General features: G+C 41.7%; 1 protein-coding gene across 1 annotated transcript in view; it reads left to right on the forward strand.

The window, feature by feature from the left end:
* Positions 1 to 22687, forward strand: part of LOC127438907 (low-density lipoprotein receptor-related protein 1B-like) — a 326009-nt gene that overhangs the window by 210654 nt on the left and 92668 nt on the right. Inside the window, exons 44-46 of the mRNA XM_051694811.1 lie at positions 9205 to 9397; positions 19100 to 19225; positions 22513 to 22641. Coding sequence (XP_051550771.1) covers positions 9205 to 9397; positions 19100 to 19225; positions 22513 to 22641 — 448 coding nt within the window. The remainder of the gene's footprint in view (positions 1 to 9204; positions 9398 to 19099; positions 19226 to 22512; positions 22642 to 22687) is intronic.

A 22687-nucleotide genomic window follows, 5' to 3' on the forward strand; every position in this document is an offset into this window, starting at 1 on the left:
GTAACATCGCTTAAAAATTGGCAAGATGCAAGTTTAAGCACCTCTTAGTAGCTGCGAGTGTCACCATTTTTGTATGTAGCTTCTCCCATGTAAACCTTAACAACTGTTTTCAACCCCACTGTAATGAATCAGCCGACCACCAGAGGGAGCCCTCTCCCGAATACTGACACTGTACCGTTTCTTCTATGTTTACTTCCTGTTTGAACCATAGAAATAGCCATGCTCTTCCAATTGTGACTTTGCGAAGTATTGCCAGTTTACTGCCTTACCAAGCGTTATTTTCATTGCCTGTTTATTTGCCTACTTGTTATGACCATTGTGCCTGTTTCACTGGATTACCGTTATTGGATTACTGTTTTGCTCTGTTTGCCTTGTTGGACTGATTACTTGAGTAACGACTACTTTACTTGCTTCAGCGATTACGTCTCTGCCTAGTGTCTTGGATTTGTTTGCTGATTATAATAAACTTCTTGCATATGAATTCTACCTTCGCCTCCATGTCGAGTCCCTTACACCCACTGAGCAGGTGTGCACTGACATGCCGGCTCTGTTTTTCGCTCGCGAGTGTGTGCGTAATGCGTATAATGTATGTGTGTCCACGTGTGCGGGAGTGTGTATATGAGATGAGGAGGGTGAGGGTGTTTCCCACAGATATTTCAGCTAATATAGAAACTGTTGTATTGATCAAGTGTATCTAGCTTTGATACTGCTCAAGCCTTCGTTGCTAGTTCGAAAACATCACTTTAGAACTAGCAGCGGAGGATGTGCTGCTTTTCGGCATTGGAGTAACAAGGTAGTGTGTGTGTGTGTCTGTGTCTGTCTGTGTCTGTCTGTCTGTCTGTGTCTGTCTGTCTGTCTGTGTGTGAGTGTGTGTTGGTGAGACGAGAGTGAAAGAGAGAGAGAGAGAGAGAGAGAGAGAGAGAGAGAGAGAGAGAGAGAGAGAGAGAGAGAGAGAGCCCAAGGATGCTTTTCTATCGAAATTGAAATAAATTTAGGATATTATAGATATTGTTTGTCATTCTTATCCTATGTACTTAACCATTGTCTTTGTTTTAATTGGTTATTTTGTTGTGGCAACCTGCAGGGCACTTTGAAATAACTGAAATAATTTGGCAAAGTGATATGGAACCGTTATGCAGTCAAGACCTGAAAGTACTTCATAGCTGTGCGTTTACCTGAAAAATAATTGCACACCTTAAAATGTCCGTCAGCCAATTAGAATCAAGCATTTAACAGACCTGTGGTATAAATACACAATATAAGTAACTGTATTCCACTACAGCTACAGTTTAAATAATTGACAATTAGAATACAGTTACATTCAAAAAGTATTTTGATTACTGAAGAGATTACTTTTCATTTTATTGTCATTTGCTTCATTTAATGATGCAATCCAAAGTGCATTTGAACAGCGGTGAAACACTTTCTTATGATGCGTTACATTCATACAAGCAGACAGAGAAGTAAGTTTAAATAAGTTTGGAGCAGAAGAAATAGAAATAAACCTTGTGTAAATTGTCAGTTTTACGCTAAGCTAAAATGCTATTTCTAGCCATTTTACATGCACATGTTACCAGGCACGATCATATTGTTTATCAAGAAAATTCATGTTAGATCATAATTTCTTTTTTCCTAGTAAGACCTTTGATATTAGGGCAAAAATCTTATTCTTGTTAATAATTTTTGTATTGTTTTCCTGTAAAAATATCTAAAAATCCTTAATACAAGATCAATTTGATTAATCTTGTTTTAGAAACAACACTGCATAAGATATTTAGGTTTTTCAGAGAATGTATTTTTAACGTGTGTATTTTGTCACTGTACTGGCAGAGTTTTTATAGTCAAAACAAGTGAAAAAATCTACCAGTGCTGAAGAAGTAATCCAAAATATTTAGAATATGTTACTGACCTTAAGTAATCTAATTACGGAATATGTTACAAATTACATTTTACAGCATGTATTCTGTAATCTGTAGTGGAATACATTTCAAAAGTAACCCTCCCAACCCTGTATATATATATATATATTGGCAGACTGGAACAGGCGATTTCAGCCATTTCAATATGCATCAGGCGGACCGTGGGCTGAGACTTGAGACTTGACAACAGCCAACAATGCCATGGTTCGCCAAATGTCTCCTTGCTAACTAACGAAACTGTCTGCCTGCTAGGCTATTAAGAGGTGAAAATTGAGCTGGGTAGCCAAAGAAACATTCGTTGTCTCTTGTGTGAGAAAGAGAACAAGTATAGAGAGCAAAGATACTGACAGACACCACTGTAGGAGGCAGTACCATCTCTGCTGTCTGCTGGTGACAGATCCATACTCTGGCCTTTTCAAACTTAAACAGGAAAACAGCATGTAGTGGAACCTTGAATGTACAATGGTTTGGGCCACATGCTCAAGCACAGAGGAATTCAAATTCATCAGTAGGTTTCATTGGATTTTAACTGATGAAATTTTTTGGGAAAGACATTTGATAACAATTCTTGCTGATTACATTCTTAAAGGATTATTTCATTAGAAAGTGGATGCTGATTTGTATATTCAAGCTCTAAAAAGCACCAAAAAGCATCATGAAAGGTGTCATTTCATTCTGATCCAGGCTCGTTCACATGGTTTAGGTTTCTTTGTCCATAGTGGTGCTGTGAAATCAGGATTAGAATGGACTGACTGAGCAAATGTCTAATCATCACCACGTAACTAAATTTGCCACTTTTGGTTCTAAGTTCTACCCGAACGGTTCTTCGTCCTGAGTATGGTTAGCTTACCGTGCTGAGAAATTGGTGCCATAAATGGTTTGAAATCGTACGGACGAATGTTTGAGTGGAAATGTTAATAGAACCGCTTGGCCCAATGGTGAAAAAGAGCTTATTGTGTGAGAAACAGACTGAAAAAGACAATATTTGCCCAAAAAAATGCTGTAGCTCTCAAAATCGATTTTCACGCTTGTTTCCAAAAATAAAAATAAACAAAATGGCCCCTTTAGACACATCACGACTCATGAAAATACTTGAAAAGAGAGCTCCGGCATTCTTTATTTTCATTTGTGTTTTTACAGAAGAAAGAAAAAAATACGGGGTTCGAACGACATGGTGGTAAGTGAATTATTTCTGGGCAAACATTTATTGATTTTTTATTTTTTTTTTACCGATAATATCATAGTCTTAATAAAGTCAAATCCCACCTGATATTATATCCTACTGAATATTGTGTTTTACTTGGAAATGTCTCGTACATCAAGTTTCGTTATTCAAATATGTTGCGAAAACAGTTTCATGTTGTGTTTTTGGCCACATTCACACTAATCCGTTTCCATTTGAAAACTTTCAGTTTCCTAACGTCATTGTTTTCCAAAGTATTCTGTATTGGAGAGTGTTTTCGAAACTTTCCATTTTTTGTGGAGGAAAACAGCATTTTAGTGTGGAAGAGAGGTGTTAACATGATAAAATTAATGCATTTTTAAACGAAAACATATTAGTGTGGCCTTATAGAGCACCTATTATGGTTTTTCAAATATTACCTTTCATGTAGTGTGTTATATAGCTGTTTGTGAATGTAAAAAAGTCTTCAAAGTGCACGACAAATGGAGTTATTGACTCCCAAAAGAAATAACCAATTCTGAACACCTGAAATGAGTCGTTAGTAATTCCAGACTTACTTCCTGTACTAAAACCCACCTCTGGTCTTCATTGGCTGTTTGCGAACAGCTTTGACCCACCCTCAAATACTACAGTTGTAGTTGCCCTGATAGAGTTAGGTTCCTGTTGTCGCCATGTCTAGAAGACGCTGTTTTTTGCGCTGCCAAAGCAAAACCACTTTGCATATACTACCAAAGGTTGAGGATGTAAAGCGTCGGTGGTTAGAGTTCATTTTTAAAACGATACCAAACCAGTCCAACTCTGACCTTCGTTTGTGTTCCCGTCGTTTCACTGACGACTGCTTCTCCAATCTAGCTGAAGTCAATGCGGGATTTGCAAAATGATTATTTATTAAACATGGGGCCTTACCCACTTTATTTGGATCATATTGTGCCTCTCGATCACAACCTGTAAGTATGATTATTTATGTATATATTTTCTACCGAGTGTTCCAAATGCGTCGTTTTGTGTTGTATACGTGTACAGCCAGTGCACGCTGTTAGCCTGTTAGCTGTTAGCCTCTGCTAACCGGCTAACTCACGTTATTGTCAAACTACAAAATAAACTTACCACTGAGAAACGTTCTTGTTCTCGTCGCGATGGTGGTTCGGGTTTATCTTCCGATGCATCTTTGTCGGACTCGGGCTCAAATTGGTAAGGTAAAACAGACATTTTTTCAGATGGAGCTGAAACTCGGATATGGTAATGGGCATTTCCTTTTCGACATGCGCAGTAAGCGGTAGACCAGTCACAACAGACTGAGACATCTGACCAATCAGAGCAGAATAGGCTCTCTGAAAGGAGGAGTTTAGAATGAATCCTTTAGAACGGATCATTGAACGAGTCGTTTTTGACACTGGGAAAAAAGGTAATGCTGCAATTTAAATTATGAGCAAATTAAAGTGTTTTTTGACCTTGGATGCATGTAAATCTATTGTATGAGACCTTTAAAACAAAATTAGGCATGTTTAAAAAACATAATAGGTGCTCATTTAGTACATATTGCTAAAAAGCAAAAACAACCTTCCACACATTATCAATAGACAGATTGTGTTTTCTTTACAAGGCAAGGGAACGGTTATAAACTGTCACAGAATTTAGCTTATAGCACACAAAGAGAAGTTATTTGCTTGTGCTATATGTTTGAGTTACCCCCCATTACATTAGTGGCTAAAGACTCAAATAATCCCTTCTTAAAAGCTACTTCAGACGTAAGCCAGCACTTGGAGCAGGAATGTCATGTTCTTGTCCACTAGTTTGTAGATCAATGCTAAAAAGTTTCGGTCTTAACAGAGTGCACAGAGGTTTTCACCTGTCAAGGCGACAGCTTTGATATTAGAACATTGCGCAGATGTCTGCCTACGTCTCTTCGTTTTCATCTGTCACCTTTAGAAATGCTCATAGAAGCACATACAGGGACGACTGTACACTTGGGAATAAAGACGCCTCGACTGGAAGAGGGTGAGAACAGGCGTTTGACATGTTGTCATCATGGATTAAAGTGTGAGCCTCGCTCTCCGCGCCTCAAGCTTCCTATTATTATGGAAGGCCTCTGACATTCAAACGGACGGCCTTTCAGAGACTCAATCTGTGATGGTTTGTGTTAGCGGAGAGGAGTTAATACCGCACTTCGTAACAGATGTGTGTGGGCATGAAGCCTTCTGAAATAAATAGCAAAAGACCATGAAATGCATTTGAAGCTTACAAAATATGCATTACTTTTTTTATGGATTTACATACAGTTTTTACAGAAATGTACTAGAGTTTGTAGTGAATGGCTTGTTTTGTACTCACACAAAAAATGCTGTAGACTTATGTATGTTGCATTTACCTTGTTTTTAGAGAAATCTTACAACACTTAGTGAGGTTTATGTAAAGTATAAACACGATTTATATATTTATTTTTTTTCTAATAGGGTAACATCAACTTGTTTTCCTGTTTAGTTAAAGAGGTGTGTAATTTTTGCACCACCAAACTGAATTGCAAAAATAAAGATCTTTTTCAAGGTAATATTTCATTGTTTGGGATAGTTTTAACAGCTTTTAAGAAAATCAATCAATGAATGGCTTACTTGTAGTTGGCTTTGCATATTAAGCTAAATAATTTAACATCGAAATGTTTTTACACCATTGGCAATTTATTTTTTTATTTTTTTCTGTTTTATACATAAACTTTCACTAAATTTGGTCAAATTTCGTTTTTCATCATTTTAACCCTAATCATAAAACAAGACAAAGGGGAGAATTCACTGAACTGTCACAACACTTTTGTACATAGTATTTCAGTGCAAAAATCCACATCCACATCATAATCACTAACCTCCCGCAATCTAGTTTAAAGGAATATTCTGGGTTCAATACCAGTTAAGCTCAAATGACTACATTTGTAACATAGTGCTGATTACAACAAAAACTAATTTCAAGACATCCTTCCTTTTCTTTAAAATATGCAAAACTCAAGGTTACAGTGAGGCACTTACAATGGAAGTGAAGGCGCCAATTTTTGGAGGGTTTAAAGGGGTCATGAAATGCTATTTTTTTAATAATTTTATTATCTTCCCTGAGGTCCACTGATAATTTCAGTAAAGTTTTTTGGCACCAAAACTGTCATAGTTATAATAATAAATTATAATTTTCCACCTTGTTTCTGGCCCTCTGTCTGAAACGCTCGGTTTTGGCCACAGCGTCTCCTTTAAACTCCAATGCCCACTGTTCTGATTGGCTAACATCATGCAGCCCCTCAAATTCAGCCATATTTGAAACTCAATCGGAAGAGAATAAACAAGCTGTCCACAACATTATAAAACTAAATTTCAGGGTTTACACATAACACACATCGCATCCAAATATATTAAAATGTTCACTCAAGCACATCAGCACCATAACTATTAAACAGTCTTGACATAAAATATTCATGAATGAAACTGTTTACTCACGGTTTTGCAGTCAAATCAAGTTTTTAACTGCCCCATTCTTTTCTAGTAACAGTTCCTTTGCAACACTTGAATCGTATTACGACTTGTTCACAAGCAGTCCACACTGATATTCGCACATTCACAGTCCATAGCACGTTGAACATGATGCACATACATTGGTTCATTGAGGCGCAAATCACTAGAAACGCATCCAAATGGTCAAAGATGTCCAGCCAGTGCTTGTTTACATACACCAACAATTAAAAATAGTGCAGATGGGTGAATGAACAGCAAGAAGAGCAGCTGAATGATACTGCATGGCATCTCCATTTCTGAATTGTAACTTGACACCACATCTTTTAAAAGTTGCGCGATAAGCATAACAACGGACAAAGACGTCTGTGTAATGCGTGTTATATGCACAAAAATCTTCGAAATAGTCCAGATGGGTCCCCTTTGGTGTTCAGAAATAGTTGGAACACTAAGCCCGCAATCCCTCTCTGTTTACGATACGAACTAAACGCCAGTGGGTGGGGCCAAGGGTGTGACAAAACATGTTGTGGGGCGTGTAAATACATCTGAGAAATGTCTTGTGACATCACAAACACAGTTTTCAAAAAGAGACATTTCAAACAGGTGTGAACTATAAATGCTCTTTTAGTCTGGGGAGGAAGTTTTGAGTTCTGAAATGTACAGTATGTTTTTACAGTACAGTTACCTCTTATAGGTCTAAATATCAAGGACAATTAGATTTTCCACTTCATGTCCCATTCAAAGACAGAAATGTGAAGCTTATAATTTTATAAAAGCACTTACATGCATTATTCTGTTAAAACCTGTGTAGTATTTGAGCTGTTCATCACTGCAAATCATTATTTTTATGGTTGTTTTAGTGTTTACGGCATTACATTGTCATGGCAATGAAGTTGTAAAATTGGCTATAACTTTACACAGAAAAGGTTAGTTAGCGATTTTATCACTCTAACATCATGTTAGCACACATGTTGTTTACATCTTGTGGCTATACTTTTGAAACAGTGAGTATTTTGTTTACAGATTGTCTCCATTCACTTCCATTGTAAGTGCCTCACTGTAACCAAAATATTAGCTTTTTTAAAGAAAAAGACAAAATGCAAAATTTATTTTTATATTTATTTTTGTGGTAATCAACATTGTATCACAAATGTTGTCAATTGAGCTTAACTTTCAGAACATTCCTATAAGTACTCACAATCTTGAGTATTTAAATTAAGTCATTCTCATTCCTTTCTGTGCAAATATCCTTATCTATGTACAGTTGGCTCTTTATAGATTGTGTTTTATTGTTATTTTAGCCCCTGATCATTCCTCTCATGTCACAATTCTAAGTGAAATTTAGAAAATTATTCAACTATTTCTGAATCCCTCCCAACATCAACTTCTGGCACAGAAAAAATACAGATACCACTCTCCTCGACTTACCTTCCTCCCTGAGGCCATGCGTGATGTATCCCCATTTCTGTTACGGCAGAGATTCCATTTACACTCCTGGTACATCTGAGTTAATCATTTATAATGCCTGGGATAATGGAGGTGGGCTGTCCTTTGAGTGTCACTGTGGTTTCCCCCTCCAGCTCTGGACAGGGCTGTGTATCTGTGTGAATTATACAGGCACTTGCTGTAGTTTATTTTGGTCTGGGCACCTTTGCTGTAAAACTCACACAATAAATTGCTTGATGTAACTGTCCTGTAAAGCATGAGATATGTATTTTTAAATGAGAGTTTGGTTTATTTATTACCTGTGCTCAAAATGACTGAACTGTTGAATGATTTTACAAGATAATTTTAGCATTTATAAATGGAATGAACAAAGTAGACAATATTTGATAGTGACATTAACAATCGAAACTCATTTTGTTTTTATTACTTTTTCCAAATTAAAACTATTAAATAAATAAAAGTATGATTCGAAGAGAATTATGAAGCAAAAAAACAAAAACAAAAAAAAAAAAACTTATATTGTAGATTCTGGGCACATACTGTGTGTGTGTGTATATATATATATATATATATATATATATATATATATATATATATATATTTCTATATATATCTTTTATAGGCCCAATTTATGATTGTCTACAAATCTTACTAATCTCTCACACAGTTTTTAAAATTATGAAAAACATAAATTCTGTTTCAAACATAAAAGTGTGTTTGAAATGTTGATTTTATTTTATAGATGTACTTATTTCCCTAAAGTTTGAAAGTTTTTTAATATATTATATTATATTATATTATATTATATTATATTATACAGTTTAATGTTCGTATATAATTGTATATTTTATAGAGCTACATTAACAGAGAAACAGAGTTTCTTTATCGCCTAGATCTTTCCCTCTCTTATTTTTTTATTTTAATTTTTAAAATATAATATATGTATTTCCTGTAATACGTGTATAGTGTGTAATATTATATTATATTACATTATACATTTAATTTACATGTAAAATTATATTTTATAGGTTTCCTGTATCAACAGAGGTTACATGGTTTCTGTTTACATATAAAATAATATTTTATAGGTCTCCTGTGTTAACAGAGGTTGCACAGTTTCTATATCACCTATTTCTTTCCATCTCCTATATTTTGCATTTGAAATTTCTAGGTCATTGTGAAATCAGGGCCCGGAACGTTCTTTGGCTTGGCAATTTACAGAGACTTCCTCTTCTGGTCCGACTGGGTACAGCGTGCCGTGATCCGCTCTGATAAGTTCACTGGAGCCAATATGAAAGTTCTCCGGGCCGACATCCCTCATCAACCAATGGGAATACTCGCCGTTTCCAATGACACCAACAGCTGTACGTAATTTCTTTCCTGTTTCTTGTCAAATTCCCATTTCACAAAGTGTTATAAAGGGATCATTCCCCCGAAAGTGAACATTTTGTGATCATTCACTTACCCTCATGTTGTTTGAAACATTTATGACTTTCTTTTTTCCACGGACAACATTAGGAGATGTCAGGGTTCCATGCTTTTTGACCAATAAAGTTCCACAACTTTTCCATGACCTTTCCAGGCATTTATGATTATTGGAAATGGTATTCTTTTACAACCATTTTAACTCTGACTGATTGGCTAATCAATAATGTAGACCAATTAGTGAACCATTTTGTCTAATTAATTGAAAAGAATCTACTCAAAAGAATGATTCGCTCAAAACTCAAAACATAATTTTGTCTTGCCTGAAAGTTTAACTCTGCACAAGCGCTACACAAGAGCAATATTTAGGTGATTAAATATTTTAGAGAAGAAAAAAATAAAAAATAACTAGAAAAAAAATATATTCACTACAGAGTTTTCTATTAATTGTGGGATTTTATTGATTTCTATGACTTTTCCAGTCCTGGAAAACACCATTTTAAAGTTCCCTGATATTCCCGGTGTTCCATGACCGTGGGAACCCTGAAATGTTTTGATTTTAAATCCAAACCAAATGTTTTAACACAGATGTTTCCTGAATTGGGGCAGAAATGTTGTGATAACAAACCGTTATAGTTTCTTTTATTCTCCCACATTCAACTGAATCAAAGAAAGTTCTATAAACAAAAAGCTCTGAAAACTAGCAGATAAATGAGTGTTCATGTGAGTTGCGTTGTCTTGTTCGAGGTGTCTGAAACAATTTTTTCTCAGATGACAGCAAACACAATGCTATGTCAGTGATATTTGATGCATCAGAAGTCACTGGGGGGGCTTACATTTTGTAACTGCGAGGTGAAGCAAAAACAAAATCAACACACTCTGACTTGGGGTCAGATAAAAGTTAAGTAATGTTCTCTGCTGACTCTCTCGGTGTTGGAGGGCAAGACAGGCTTATGTCAGCATGATATGACAAATACGGAAACATATTTTATTCACAGGCAACTCGACATCATCAGATGAGACTTGTCTAGTGATCATGGGGCACCATATTTCCACCATTAAAGTAAAACTCAAAAGAAGCAACACATTTCAAGTGCCTTGGGTGTAAATCTTTTATGCAAATAAACCAATGTAGGTCTAAAACTACAGGATGAATGTATTGAATTAGAGGAATTTATAGAATGTGACATGTTCATAGAATGCTCACATTTCCATCTGCTTCTTTCTTGGCTTCAAAAGTGATATTTCTTAGTTTGCGGTTCAAGCCTCAATGTTTCAAAGGATTCAAATGGAAAGCAGCTTGGATGCTTGGCATCCTAAAGCACAAATGGAGGTTTTCTCATCTTGAGTGTCTCTTAGGGGATTTGGACCTTGATGGCCACCATCCCTCCTATCTATATAGTACAGATGACGCTATTAATGGAATTCGTTCTACACATAAACTTGGAATGAGAGAGACAGAAAGCACATTGTTGATTATTGAATATTGCTTAATATCATTGGAAATACAAGCATTCCAACATGTATATTTGGAAAAATTGTGCTGTGTCTTTAAGAACTCTCTATTCCAATTTTGGCCTAAGGCACAAAATTAAACGTTTTTGAAACCACACACACGTGTACACACTCTCAAGGCTTGAAGGGCACTCTTGCAGTGCCAGTCAGAGGGTTGAACTCCTCAGCGGGTGTAAGTTTGAACTGTGTTTGGCACAGACTTTGAGTGCAGGGCTCTGAACCAATCTGAACCAATCTACCAGCGCCCTGGTCCGAGTGTATTCCCCTGCACAAATGGTGAGGATTCAGATGAGTGCATTGGGCCAGACTCTTTTACCATGGCAACATGGGGCTTGAGTCCTGGAAGTCTTTAGCTTATTATTGGAATAGGACTTTAAATAGCTTGAATTCTTCATGGGCTGATTTCAATTGGCAGGTGAATACAAAGGAATGATTTTAAGTTCAAATAAAGCCATTGCAAATGGTTCCATTCTTAAAATAAAGCAGGAAGCTTGTCCTATTAGTAGTTACTCGAAACAAGGACATGTAATGCAATTTTATTTTAAAAGTGTTGGGAAGTAACTACCAAAAGCAGTGATGCTACTTACATAATTAACAGAATTTGTAGCACAATGTTGATAACCACAAAAAAATAAAAAATAAAAAAATAAAATAAAATAACATTTATGTTGGACATAATTTTTACACAGATTAGATTAGTAAGTAATTTCATCAATCTAAAATCATGTTAACATACATAATATGTCGTTATGATTACTTGTGTAACCGGCATTCCCTGATGGAGGGAACGAGACATTGTGTCGATGTAGTGACACTTGGGGTCACTCTTGGGAGCCTGAGACACCTCTGTTCTTTGATAAAAGGCCAATGAAAATTGGCGAGTGGTATTTGCATGCCACTCTCCCAGACATACGGGTATAAAAGGAGCTGGTATGCAACCACTCATTCAGGTTTTATGCTGAGGAGCCGATATAAGGTCTGGCCATTTCAGCGGGTAGTTCAGCATTGTGGCAGGAGGGACACAACGTCTCGTTCCCTCCATCAGGGAACGGAGGTTACACAAGTAACCATGACGTTCTCTATCTGTCATTCACTCGACGTTGTGTCGATGTAGTGACACTAGGGGTCCCTATACGAAACGCCACAATTGGCTGAACTGTGTTACGTGAACTGGCGGTGTGTGGTGGGCAGACTACTGTGTGCCTCATAGCCAGCACACCAGGTCAACACGTAACCTCTCCCAACATAGTTATGAGTGTCGAACGGCCCTTTTTGGGGTCAAGCCCCAAGAGATAGAGACAGGCTTAACCCAGTCGTTGCCACTTTTCCCCTTCTCTTTTTTCCACTCCCTAAAAAAGAAGGGGGATTATCCGACTGGGCCACCAGGTCTAGTCGGGGGTGTCCCTCCCAAGGGGAAGACACAGCGGAGACCACACCTCGCCCAAAGAGAGGGGGGATATTTAAGTGGAAGGATACGTCACATGGTCTTTCCAACCATGTGGAAAGTCTCCAAGGTAGATCCTGCCCAATGGGGGAGGAGTTACTACAAACATGGAGACTGGGGTGGAGGGGCTCTGCCCAAGGAAGATGCAGTTTGCCAACAGGGAAACGAACTAGCGGAAGATATATATTGCACGGGGTTAGCCTTACAGGGAACCGCCACATGCAGAGCACCTACACCAGAACAGGACTCTTAGTTAGCACGTGTACTGGGCTGGCAGCAAATCTCTCCAAAAACTCGACTGCCACAGGGCTCGGAGGAAGTCAACCAGGGAACAAACTTGTGAACACTACTGGGAATTAATGGCGCACATCTTCAGCTCAAAAGGAGGTGGAAGGCGTTATGTGCAAGCGATACACCCGGCCGGCTATCCCGGGCTTATCCGCTTGTGTTGCATGCCACTACCTGGGACGAAACTGGTTCCACCCGGAGGTTGTAGAACCTTGCAAAAGTGTTGGGTGTTGCCCAGCCCACTGCTCTGCAAATGTCTGTTAGAGAGGCACCACTGGCCAGGGCCCAGGAAACCGCTACACCCCTGGTAGAATGGGCTCATAGCCCTATTGGGGGCGGCATGTCCTCGGCGAGATATGCCATAGTTATGGTGTCAATGAACCAGTGGGCGATCCTCTGCTTGGAGACAGAGCTTCCTTTCTGCTGTGCACCAAAGCACACAAAGAGCTGCTCAGAGATTCTAATGCTCTGCGTGCGATCCAAATAGATGCGTAAAGCGTGCACCGGACACTGCAACGACAGGGCTGGGTCTGCCCCTCCTGGGGCAGCACTTGCAGGTTCACCACCTGGTCCCTAAAAGGGGTGGTGGGAACCTTGGGCACATAGCCCGGTCGGGGTCTCAGGATCACGTGAGAGTAACCCGGACCGAACTCTAGGCACGTTTCGCTGACAGAGAACGCTTGCAGGTCTCATATCCTCTTGATGGAAGTGAGCGCAGTCAGGAGGGCAGTCTTCAAGGAGAGTGCCTTAAGCTCGGCTGACTGCAAAGGCTCAGAGGGGGCTCTCTGTAGACCCTGAAGAACAACAGAGAGGTCCCATGAGGGAACTCCTGGTGCCTCTTAGGAACCTGATAATCAGGTCGTGCTTCCCTAAGGACTTACCGTCGTCTGCGTCGTGGTGTGCTGCTATGGCGGCAACGTACACCTTCAAGGTGGAAGGGGACAGCCTCCCTTCCAACCTCTCCTGCAGGAAGGAAAGCACTGATCCGACTGTGCATTTCTGGGGGTCTTCATGTTGGGAAGTACACCACTTAGCGAACAGATACCACTTAAAGGCATACAGGCGCCTCGTAGAGGAGGCCCTAGCCTGAGTGATCGTGTCTACCACCGCAGGTCTTAGGTCTTCCGCGTCCCGTCCAGGGGCCAGATATGGAGATTCCAGAGGTCTGGTCACGGGTGCCAGAGGGTGCCCTGTCCCTGAGAAAGAAGGTCCTTCCTCAGGGGAATTTGCCAGGGGGGAGCTGTCGTGAGGAGCGTGAGGTCCGAGAACCACATCTGGGTGGGCCAGTAGGGTGCTACCAGAACGACCTGCTCCTCGTCCTCCCTGACCTTGCACAGGGTCTGTGCAAGCAGGCTCACTGGGGGAAACGCATATTTGTGCAGGCCAGGGGGCCAACTGTGTGCCAGCACGTCTATGCCGAGGGGGGTCTCGGTCAGGGTGTACCAGAGCGGGCAGTGTGGAAGATTCTTAGGAGGCGAATAGGTGCACCTGTGCCTGTCGAATCGACTCCAAATCAGCTGGACCACCTGAGGTTGGAGTCTCCACTCTCCCCTGAGGGTAACCTGTCATGACAGCGTGTCCTCTGTAGTGTTGAGGTTGCCCAGGATGTGAGTGGCTTGCAGCAACTTGAAGTACTGCTGACTCCAGAGGAGGAGACAGCGGGCGAGTTGTGACATACAATGAGAGCGCAGACCGCCTTGGCGGTTGACATATGCTACCGTTGCCATGTTGTCTGTATGAACTAACATGTGCTTGCCCTGGATCAACGGCCGAAACATCTGCAGGGCGAGCAGAATTGCCAACAACTCAAGGCAGTTGATGTGCCAATGCAGTCGCGGACCTGTCCAGAGGCCGGCTGCTGCATGCCCCTTGCAAACAGCGCCCCAGCCCGTTTTGGAGGCATCTGTCATGACCATGATGCGCCTGGAGACCAGTTCTAGAGGAACACCTGCCCGTAGAAACGAGTGGTCAGTCCAAGGGCTGAAAAGATGGTGACAGACCAGCATGATGACCATGCAATGTGTCCCGTGGTGCCATGCCCATCTCGGGACTCGAGTCTGGAGCCAGTGCTGAAGCAGCCTCATATGCATCAACCCGAGCGGGGTGGCTACCGCCGAGGAAGCAATATGCCCCAGGAGCCTCTGAAAAAGTTTCAGTGGAACCGCTGTTTTCTGTTTGAATGCCTTCAAACAGGCCAGCACCGACTGGGCGCACTCATTCGTAAGGTGCGCTGTCAAGGAGATGCTCTGAACCGGGAGGAGTTTGCTCTTTTCCCAGTTGACCCGAAGCCCTAGTCGGCTGAGGTGTGAGAGCACCAGGTCCCTGTGTGTGCACAACATGTCTCGAGAGTGAGCTAGGATTAGCCAGTCATCGAGATAGTTGAGAATGCGAATGCCCACCTCCCTTAACGGGGCAAGGGCAGCCTCTGCGACCTTCGTAAAGATGCGAGGAGACAGGGACAGGATGAAAGGGAGGACTTTGTACTGATACTCCTGACCCTCGAATGCAAACCGCAAGAAGGGTCGGTGTCGAAGAAGGATCGAGACGTGGAAGTACGCATCCTTCAGGTCTACTGCCGCGAACCAATCTTGATGCCGGACGCTCGCCAGAATACCTTTTTGCGTCAGCATCTTGAACGGGAGTCTGTGTAAAGCCCGGTTCAGTACTCGCAGGTCCAAGATTGGCTGCAACCCACCGCCTTTTTTCGGTACGATGAAGTAGGGGCTGTAAAACCCTTGCTTCATCTCGGCTGGAGGGACAGGTTCTATCGCACCCTTCCGTAGGAGGGCAGCGATCTCCGCACACAAGGTGGCAGCGTTTTCGCTCTTGACCAAGGTGAAGTGAATACCGCTGAACCTGGGCAGGCGCCTGGCGAACTGAATCGCATAGCTGAGTTGGACGGTCCGGATCAGCCATCGCGATGGATTGGAAAGCGCGAGCCATGCGTCCAAGTTCTGAGCAAGGGGGACCAAGGGGACAACGTCGTCAGACGTACCGGCAGGTGGGGCCTCGCAGCGGGGTGGAGCTCGAGGTGCCATAACAACATCGTGGCCGTGCTGAGTCTAGGGACATCGAAGCACTTACCTGGCTCCTTGTGACCACCCCCAGAACAGCCTGGGACAGGGGAGGAAGAGGCCTGTCCTCGTAACCCGTGGAGACTGCCATATCAGGGGCGGCTGTGTGCCACAGCTGGGTTCTCAGGGGCTGAAAGGCCACCGCTGGAGCGCCAATCCTGCAAGAAAAAACCCGTGGACATAGTCGTGGTGACGACCGTACACACCGGATATGTGACCCGGGGAGGAAGGAAGCCACTCTTTTGCTGAACTGTTGGGTACCGCAGCCACTTGGGCATGCGGTGAAATCAAACAAAAAGGCAACAAAAGATTTTCCGCCCGGCCCTCCACCGGGGGATGGAGTGGTCTTTTTACCAGCTCCGAATGAGTGGGTTCCTTCGTCCCTGAGTTGCCCGTCTCAGGGGCACTTTGAGGACCTCCGTGGGTTCTAAGGTGCCGGTTGTGAGACGGGTGGCATCTGCTTCCTGCGGTGGGCTCCACGCCGGGGCCGGGCCGAAGGGGCAGGCTGTGGCAGAGCCGGTGCAGTTACCGCAGGGGGACGCCCTTGGCGATGAGCAGATGGGGTGCGGGATCTTGAACCGCGCCGGGGCAGGATGTGCCGGATTGCCTCTGTCTGCTGCTTCACCGCCGAGAACTGCTGGGCATAGTCCTCGACGGTGTCGCCGAATAGGCCCGCCTGGGAAATGGGGGCAGCAAGGAACCGTGTCTTGTTGGCCTCACCCATCTCGACCTGGTTGAGCCAATGGTGGCGCTCCTGGACCACTAGTGTGGCCATTGTCCGCCCAAGAGACCGTGCCGTGACCTTCGAGGTCGGTCGCCGAGCACAGTTCCTGCATCAAATCTGGGGCAGAACTACCCTCGTGCAGTTCTTTCAATGCCTTGGCTTGGTGGACCTGCAGGAGAGCCATGGCGTGCAGGGCAGAGGTGGGTTGTCCAGCAGCACTGTAGGCTTTAGCCGTCAGGGACGACGTGAGCCTACAGGGCTTGGACGGGTGCTTAGGGCATCTGCGCCAGGTGGTGGCGCTCTGCGGGCATAGGTGCACCATGAGTGCCTTATCCACCGGGGGAATCACTGTATAGCCCCTGGCCGCCCCGCCATCGAGGGTAGTGAAAGCGGGGGAACTGCGGAATCGGAGCCGGGCAGTAAAAGGTGCCTCCCACGACTTCGTCAGCACCTTGTGCACTTCCGGGAAGAATGGCACTGGAGCGGGGCGTGGCTGCTTTGAGTGGCCGCCCGGGAAAGCATGTCCATCATTTCGGCATCGGCCTGTGACTGGGCAATTGTCCCCGAAGGGGGAAGCCCAGCTGAGGCTTCTGCGTCCGATTGGACAAGCCCGCTCTCCGATGCTGTGCTCAAAAAGCCAGACTCGCTGTGAGATGAGCCAACGAACTCATCCGGAAGCCCAATTGGGGCAGACAAGCGTGCTGGGGAATGGGAGGTCCGCGGGGGGATACCCGGCGGAGACGATCCCATTGGGGTCCCCAAAATGCCCTCAGTGCTAGCCGCGCTGGCCTCATACCTGTAGGTAGAAGGACCGAGGCTGGGACCCGCTGGGGTGGCTTGCTTTCTTATGAAAGCAAGCCGCGACCACAACGTTGCCATGGTCATGTTCTCGCAGTGAGAACATGAACCATCCACAAACGCTGCCTCCGTGTGAGTCGCGCCCAGACACGAAAGACAGTGATCATGACCATCCGAAGTTGAGAGATAACGACCGCAACCAGGAATAACACACAATCGGAAAGGCATCTTTAAAAAGATGCATCTTTAAAAAGACGTTCCATGTGTGCCGCTCTTTTAGAGAAATATATTCTCTTTTAGAGGAGGAAAAGCTCTTTCAGAAAATATACTCTCTTGTTTTTCTGCCGAAGCGCCCAGGGGCGTTCTCTGCAGTGCACCAGTGCAGAGGAGGGAGAAGCCGCTGAAATGCACCGTCAGATCCAGCAGAGGTGAATGAACAGTAGTATTCAGCTCAATGAGCATGACCGTTCGGCTCCGAAGAGAAAACCTGAATGAGTGGTTGCATACCAGCTCCTTTTATACCCGTATGTCCGGGGGAGTGGCATGCAAATACCACTCACCAATTTTCATTGGCCTTTTATCAAAGACCAGAGGTGTCTCGGGCTCCCAAGAGTGACCCCTAGTGTCACTACATCGACACAACGTCGAGTGAGTGACAGATATGGAACTTGCGATTATACTTTTAGTGTTTATGGACTGGCCCCATTCACTTCCATTGTAAGTGCCACAATTTGAGCTGTTAATTAATGAGGGACAAATCTTTTTTTTTTTTTAATTTTTTTTTTTGGGTGACAGTTAACAATATGACATAAATGCTGTTGATTGTGATTCATTTGTATTGAACCTGGAACATAACTTTAACAGTAGTTCAACTGTTTTCAGTATAGTGTTGCGTTTCCAGTAACAAGTTAACAAAAATTATTTAGTTCAACAAAACTTTACAATGCTTCAGTTTTTTTTACATTGTATTGCGCAGCTTTACAGCCGAGCGAACTAAGGGCAGTAATCAAACTTACTCTCTTTAACTATCCTTCATCTTATATGTCGTATTGAAAATTTGATTCATTTTAGTGAATCAGTTCATTCGGACTTCATTCGTTCTGATTAAATAATAATAATAATAATAATAATAATAATAATAATAATAAATAAACAAGTGACCATTTCGAGTCAGCATTCTGTATTTTAGACCTTCTCTTTGTAGCTAAACAAAAAGGTAGTCAAACTATTGTACAGTCAAGCTATTTTTTTATTTATTAAGTAGTTTAAACAAGTAGTAGTAGCTACACTACAAATTACTTACTAAAGTAGTCCGAAACATTGAAGGTACTCGAGGGTAATATATTTTCAGATATCTAACTACCCAATGACATAATTTACAGTTTAATTACAGCTGTATTTTTCTGTAATCTATTATCTCAAATAGGGTAACAATATTAAACTTATATTGTCAGAGAAATTTACATTAAATACAACAAAAAATCCCTTTAAGCCTTGTTAAAAAGAAGTCTGATCTCTTAAGAAACATGATAGCACACCTCTCCTCAACAAGCTGCTAGGTATCATTCATGTCCGTAGCATAAATGGTGTGGGCTGAGCCATGTGCCGAAGTTTAATACCTAGGTTTAAATCCCTAACCCTCCACATGAGTAATATTAAAAGTGATGCATGCCCTAGCAAACACCACTAAAACATCTATGTATTGTAAAGCAGTTGGGAAGTATTTTACAGTTTTGTCACGATTTGTTTAGAAAATCAAAGATGATGTGTTATCTAAGATGTATCTTTGAACTTCCAGGTGAGTCGTCCCCCTGCAGCGTAAATAATGGAGGATGCCATGACCTCTGCCTTTTGACCCCACTTGGTGTGGTAAACTGTAGTTGCCGTGGGGAACGCATGTTATTGGATGATAACAGATGTGTATGTAAGTCCTGTACCCTCTCTCTGTCTCTCACTTTTACTTTCTCTGCCTCTCTCTTTTTCTCTTTTTCTCTCTCTCTCTCTCTTTAAGAACACATATTAGTAAACACTTTGATGCTATGAAAGTGTGCTATCAGAATGCAAATAATCTTGACTTGACTGATTGATTTGCTAATTATATGCTGATATTAAAATGATCTGTTCTGTGAAGGAGAAATGTGGAGGCTGACTGACTCTGGATTGAAATTCCTAGTATACATTCAGGTCTGTGAAGCCCCAGGGTTGTAAACGGAGAGCTGAGGAAAAGGATAGAGGTGGTACATAAGAGCCACTTCTAGTTTAACGAGAGTAGAATACTGCAGCCCCAGGAAAAGTTTGCAGAAGAAATATAGCAGCAAGGTTCTGCCTCAACAACCTCCAGTATCATCCTTCCCCCTTATCACGTCAGACAGCTGCACTGTTCTTAATAAGGCCCAGATAGTGAGCTAAAAAGAGCTCTAGAATTATGTGTCATCTAGAAAAAGACCTGCACAGAATTTTATTCTACTCTGAATCCAGATTTTACACTCATACTGTATTTTGATCTAGATTCTAGATCAGATTGCTTTTCAGATTCCTTTTACTAGGAATCTAGATTCTATATCCAGATTGTGATCTTAATTTCAGATTAAATTATCTAGATTCCTTTTACTCTGAATTTAGTTTCTAGAGCCAGATTGTAATATTCATTTAAAATGAGATTATCCAGATTTCTTTTTACTTTGAATCTAGATTCTAGATCCAGACTGTGATCTTCATTCAGGATGACTTTATCCAGATTGCTTTTTACTCTGAATCTAGATTCTAGAATTAAATTGTGATCTTCCTTTAAAATGAGGTTATACTCATTTTTTTTTTTTTCTCTGAAAGTAGATTCTAGATCCAGATCGTGATCTTCATTTCAGAGGAGATTAACTAGATTCCTTTTACTCTTAATCCAGATTATAGGGTCAGATTGTGATCTTCATTTAGGATGAGATTTTCAAGATTTCTTTTTATTCTGGATCCAAATTCTATTTCCAAAGTGTGATATTCATTTAGGATGAGAATATCCAGATTATTTTAAATCTTAATCTAGATTCTAGATCGAGATTGTGATCCTCATTCAGGATGAGATTATCCAGATTCATTTAACCATGTATCCAAATTCTAAATCCAGATTGTGGTCTAGATTCATTATCTAGATTTTTACATCCAGGTTTGATTTTAATTTAGGATGAGATTATCCAGATTCCTTTTTACTGTGAATCTAGATTCTTGAGCCAGATTGTGATCTTCATTCAGGATGGGATTATCCAGAATCCTTTTACTTTAAATCTAAATTCTAAATCCAGATTTTTGTCTTTAATGTAGATCAAGTTGTTATCCAGATTCCTTTCACTCTGAATCTAGATTCTAGATCCAGATTGTGATCCAGATTTCTTTACTAGACTGAAAATGTGACTTTTATCTATGTAAAATGACAACAATGTAACAACTTAACCACCATAGTACGATGCATCGTTGAAGAAATTAGCAAGCTAGTCATGACTGTTTCCCGAAACTGTAGTAACTATGTGTCACAGTATGCTTAGCATGAAGAAGGACCTAAGCGCAGGAATGAGTGAAAAATAAAATAACTTTTATTTAAACAACAGAAAACAAACAGGCAACACAAAACTCTCACAGGGGAGAGAAAACAAACCAAAATGTAAACTTGAATAAAGACAAATAACTTGGACCAACTAGGAACAGGAACAAGACTGGGACAGGAACAAGACTGGGACAGGAACAAATGAATTAGCTAACAAAATGAATCGACAAACACAAGTGGAAAGAGGGACAATATATAGAGGAACATATTTGAGGGACATGTACAGACAATCAACATGAAAAGGACTAAACGAGGAGGCGTGGCAGATGGAAAGGGAGGCAGGGAAAGCAGAGCACATGGCAAACAGAAAGCAATACAGAGCCATGCGCTCAATCATTAGACAGACACAAACACATTCACAGATATCAGAAAGGAGAAGGCTGTCAGACCGAGGTCGTGACATTATGTTGCACATGCTTCGTTCAAACCTACTGTAGTTGGTTCAGCAATATAGAGCTGTCGTTAATAATGTTATGCAGAGGGGCCTGGGTAGCTCAGTGAGTAAAGACGCTGACTACCACCCCTGGAGTCACGAGTTCGAATCCAGGGCATGCTGAGTGACTCCAGCCAGGTCTCCTAAGCAACCAAATTGGCCCGGTTGCTAGGGAGGGTAGAGTCACATGGAGTAACCTCCACGTGGTCACTACAATGTGGCATGCTCTTGGTGGGGAGCGTGGTGAGTTGTGCGTGGATGTCGTGGAGAATGGCGTGAAGCCTCCACACGTTCTATGTCTCCGCAGTAGCGTGCTCAACAAGCCACATGATAAGATGCGTGGATTGACGTCTCAGATGCAGAGGCAACTCAGATTCATCCTCTGCCACCCAGATTGAGGCAAGCCACCACGAGGACTGAGAGCACATTTGGAATTGGGCAGCTTATATTTGACAATATAAGTTTAATATTGTTACCCTATTTGAGATAATAGATTACAGAAAAATACAGAAAAGGGGAGAAAAAAAAAAAACATATTAGAACATTATGCATTCACATGGACAAATAAGCTGTGTTTTCCAAGAGAAATCGTGTGTGATAAAGCACTTTTCTAACAGCTTTTAATGTCTTATACAGCGTTTGCACGATGTTTCAGAATGCTGCTTGCCGCAAAACCCCAGAATAAGCCATTTTCTTAAGTACATGTAGACGTGGTCAGAGCCTTGACAGAATAAAAGATATATGTGGAATGAAAGATAGAAAAACATCAGCGAAGTCAAATGATGTCCACACAGCAAACTAACAAGCAACTATGCTTCTAACTACAGGGGCTGCGCTGTAGTTCCAACCTAGCTTTGTGATGCGATTTGAGAATGTTTATTGGAACTACGATTTCAGGAAACATCAAACCGTTAAACTATGTTGGTAACGATGGAACTTGTGACCACAGTTCGCTAAAGATGCTTTTGGGAAACACACCCCTGGATAGTTTATACTGTTGTTTAGATCTAGTCATTAGATGTTTATTTTTTTATTTTTTATTTTTTTTTAATAAACATACTGGATATGTTAGATCTGGACTCTAGTTTCTATTTTAAAAGTTTGATACTAAAAAATCCATTCTGGAAAGTATCTTTATACAGCAAACCTTGCCAAACTCTACATATCTGTTCCTCTCTTCTTTTAGCCATGAACTCCTCCTGTAACATCCACTCTGAGTTCCAGTGTGGGAATGGCGAATGCATTGACTACCAGCTGACATGTGATGGTATCCCTCACTGCAAAGACAGGTCGGACGAGAAAATGCAGTACTGTGGTAAGAACCCAGGCAGGCAGGATGTTGTGTTTGATCCCACAGGTAT

This window comes from Myxocyprinus asiaticus, chromosome 50 (assembly GCF_019703515.2).
Source record: "Myxocyprinus asiaticus isolate MX2 ecotype Aquarium Trade chromosome 50, UBuf_Myxa_2, whole genome shotgun sequence".
Taxonomy (NCBI): domain Eukaryota; kingdom Metazoa; phylum Chordata; class Actinopteri; order Cypriniformes; family Catostomidae; genus Myxocyprinus; species Myxocyprinus asiaticus.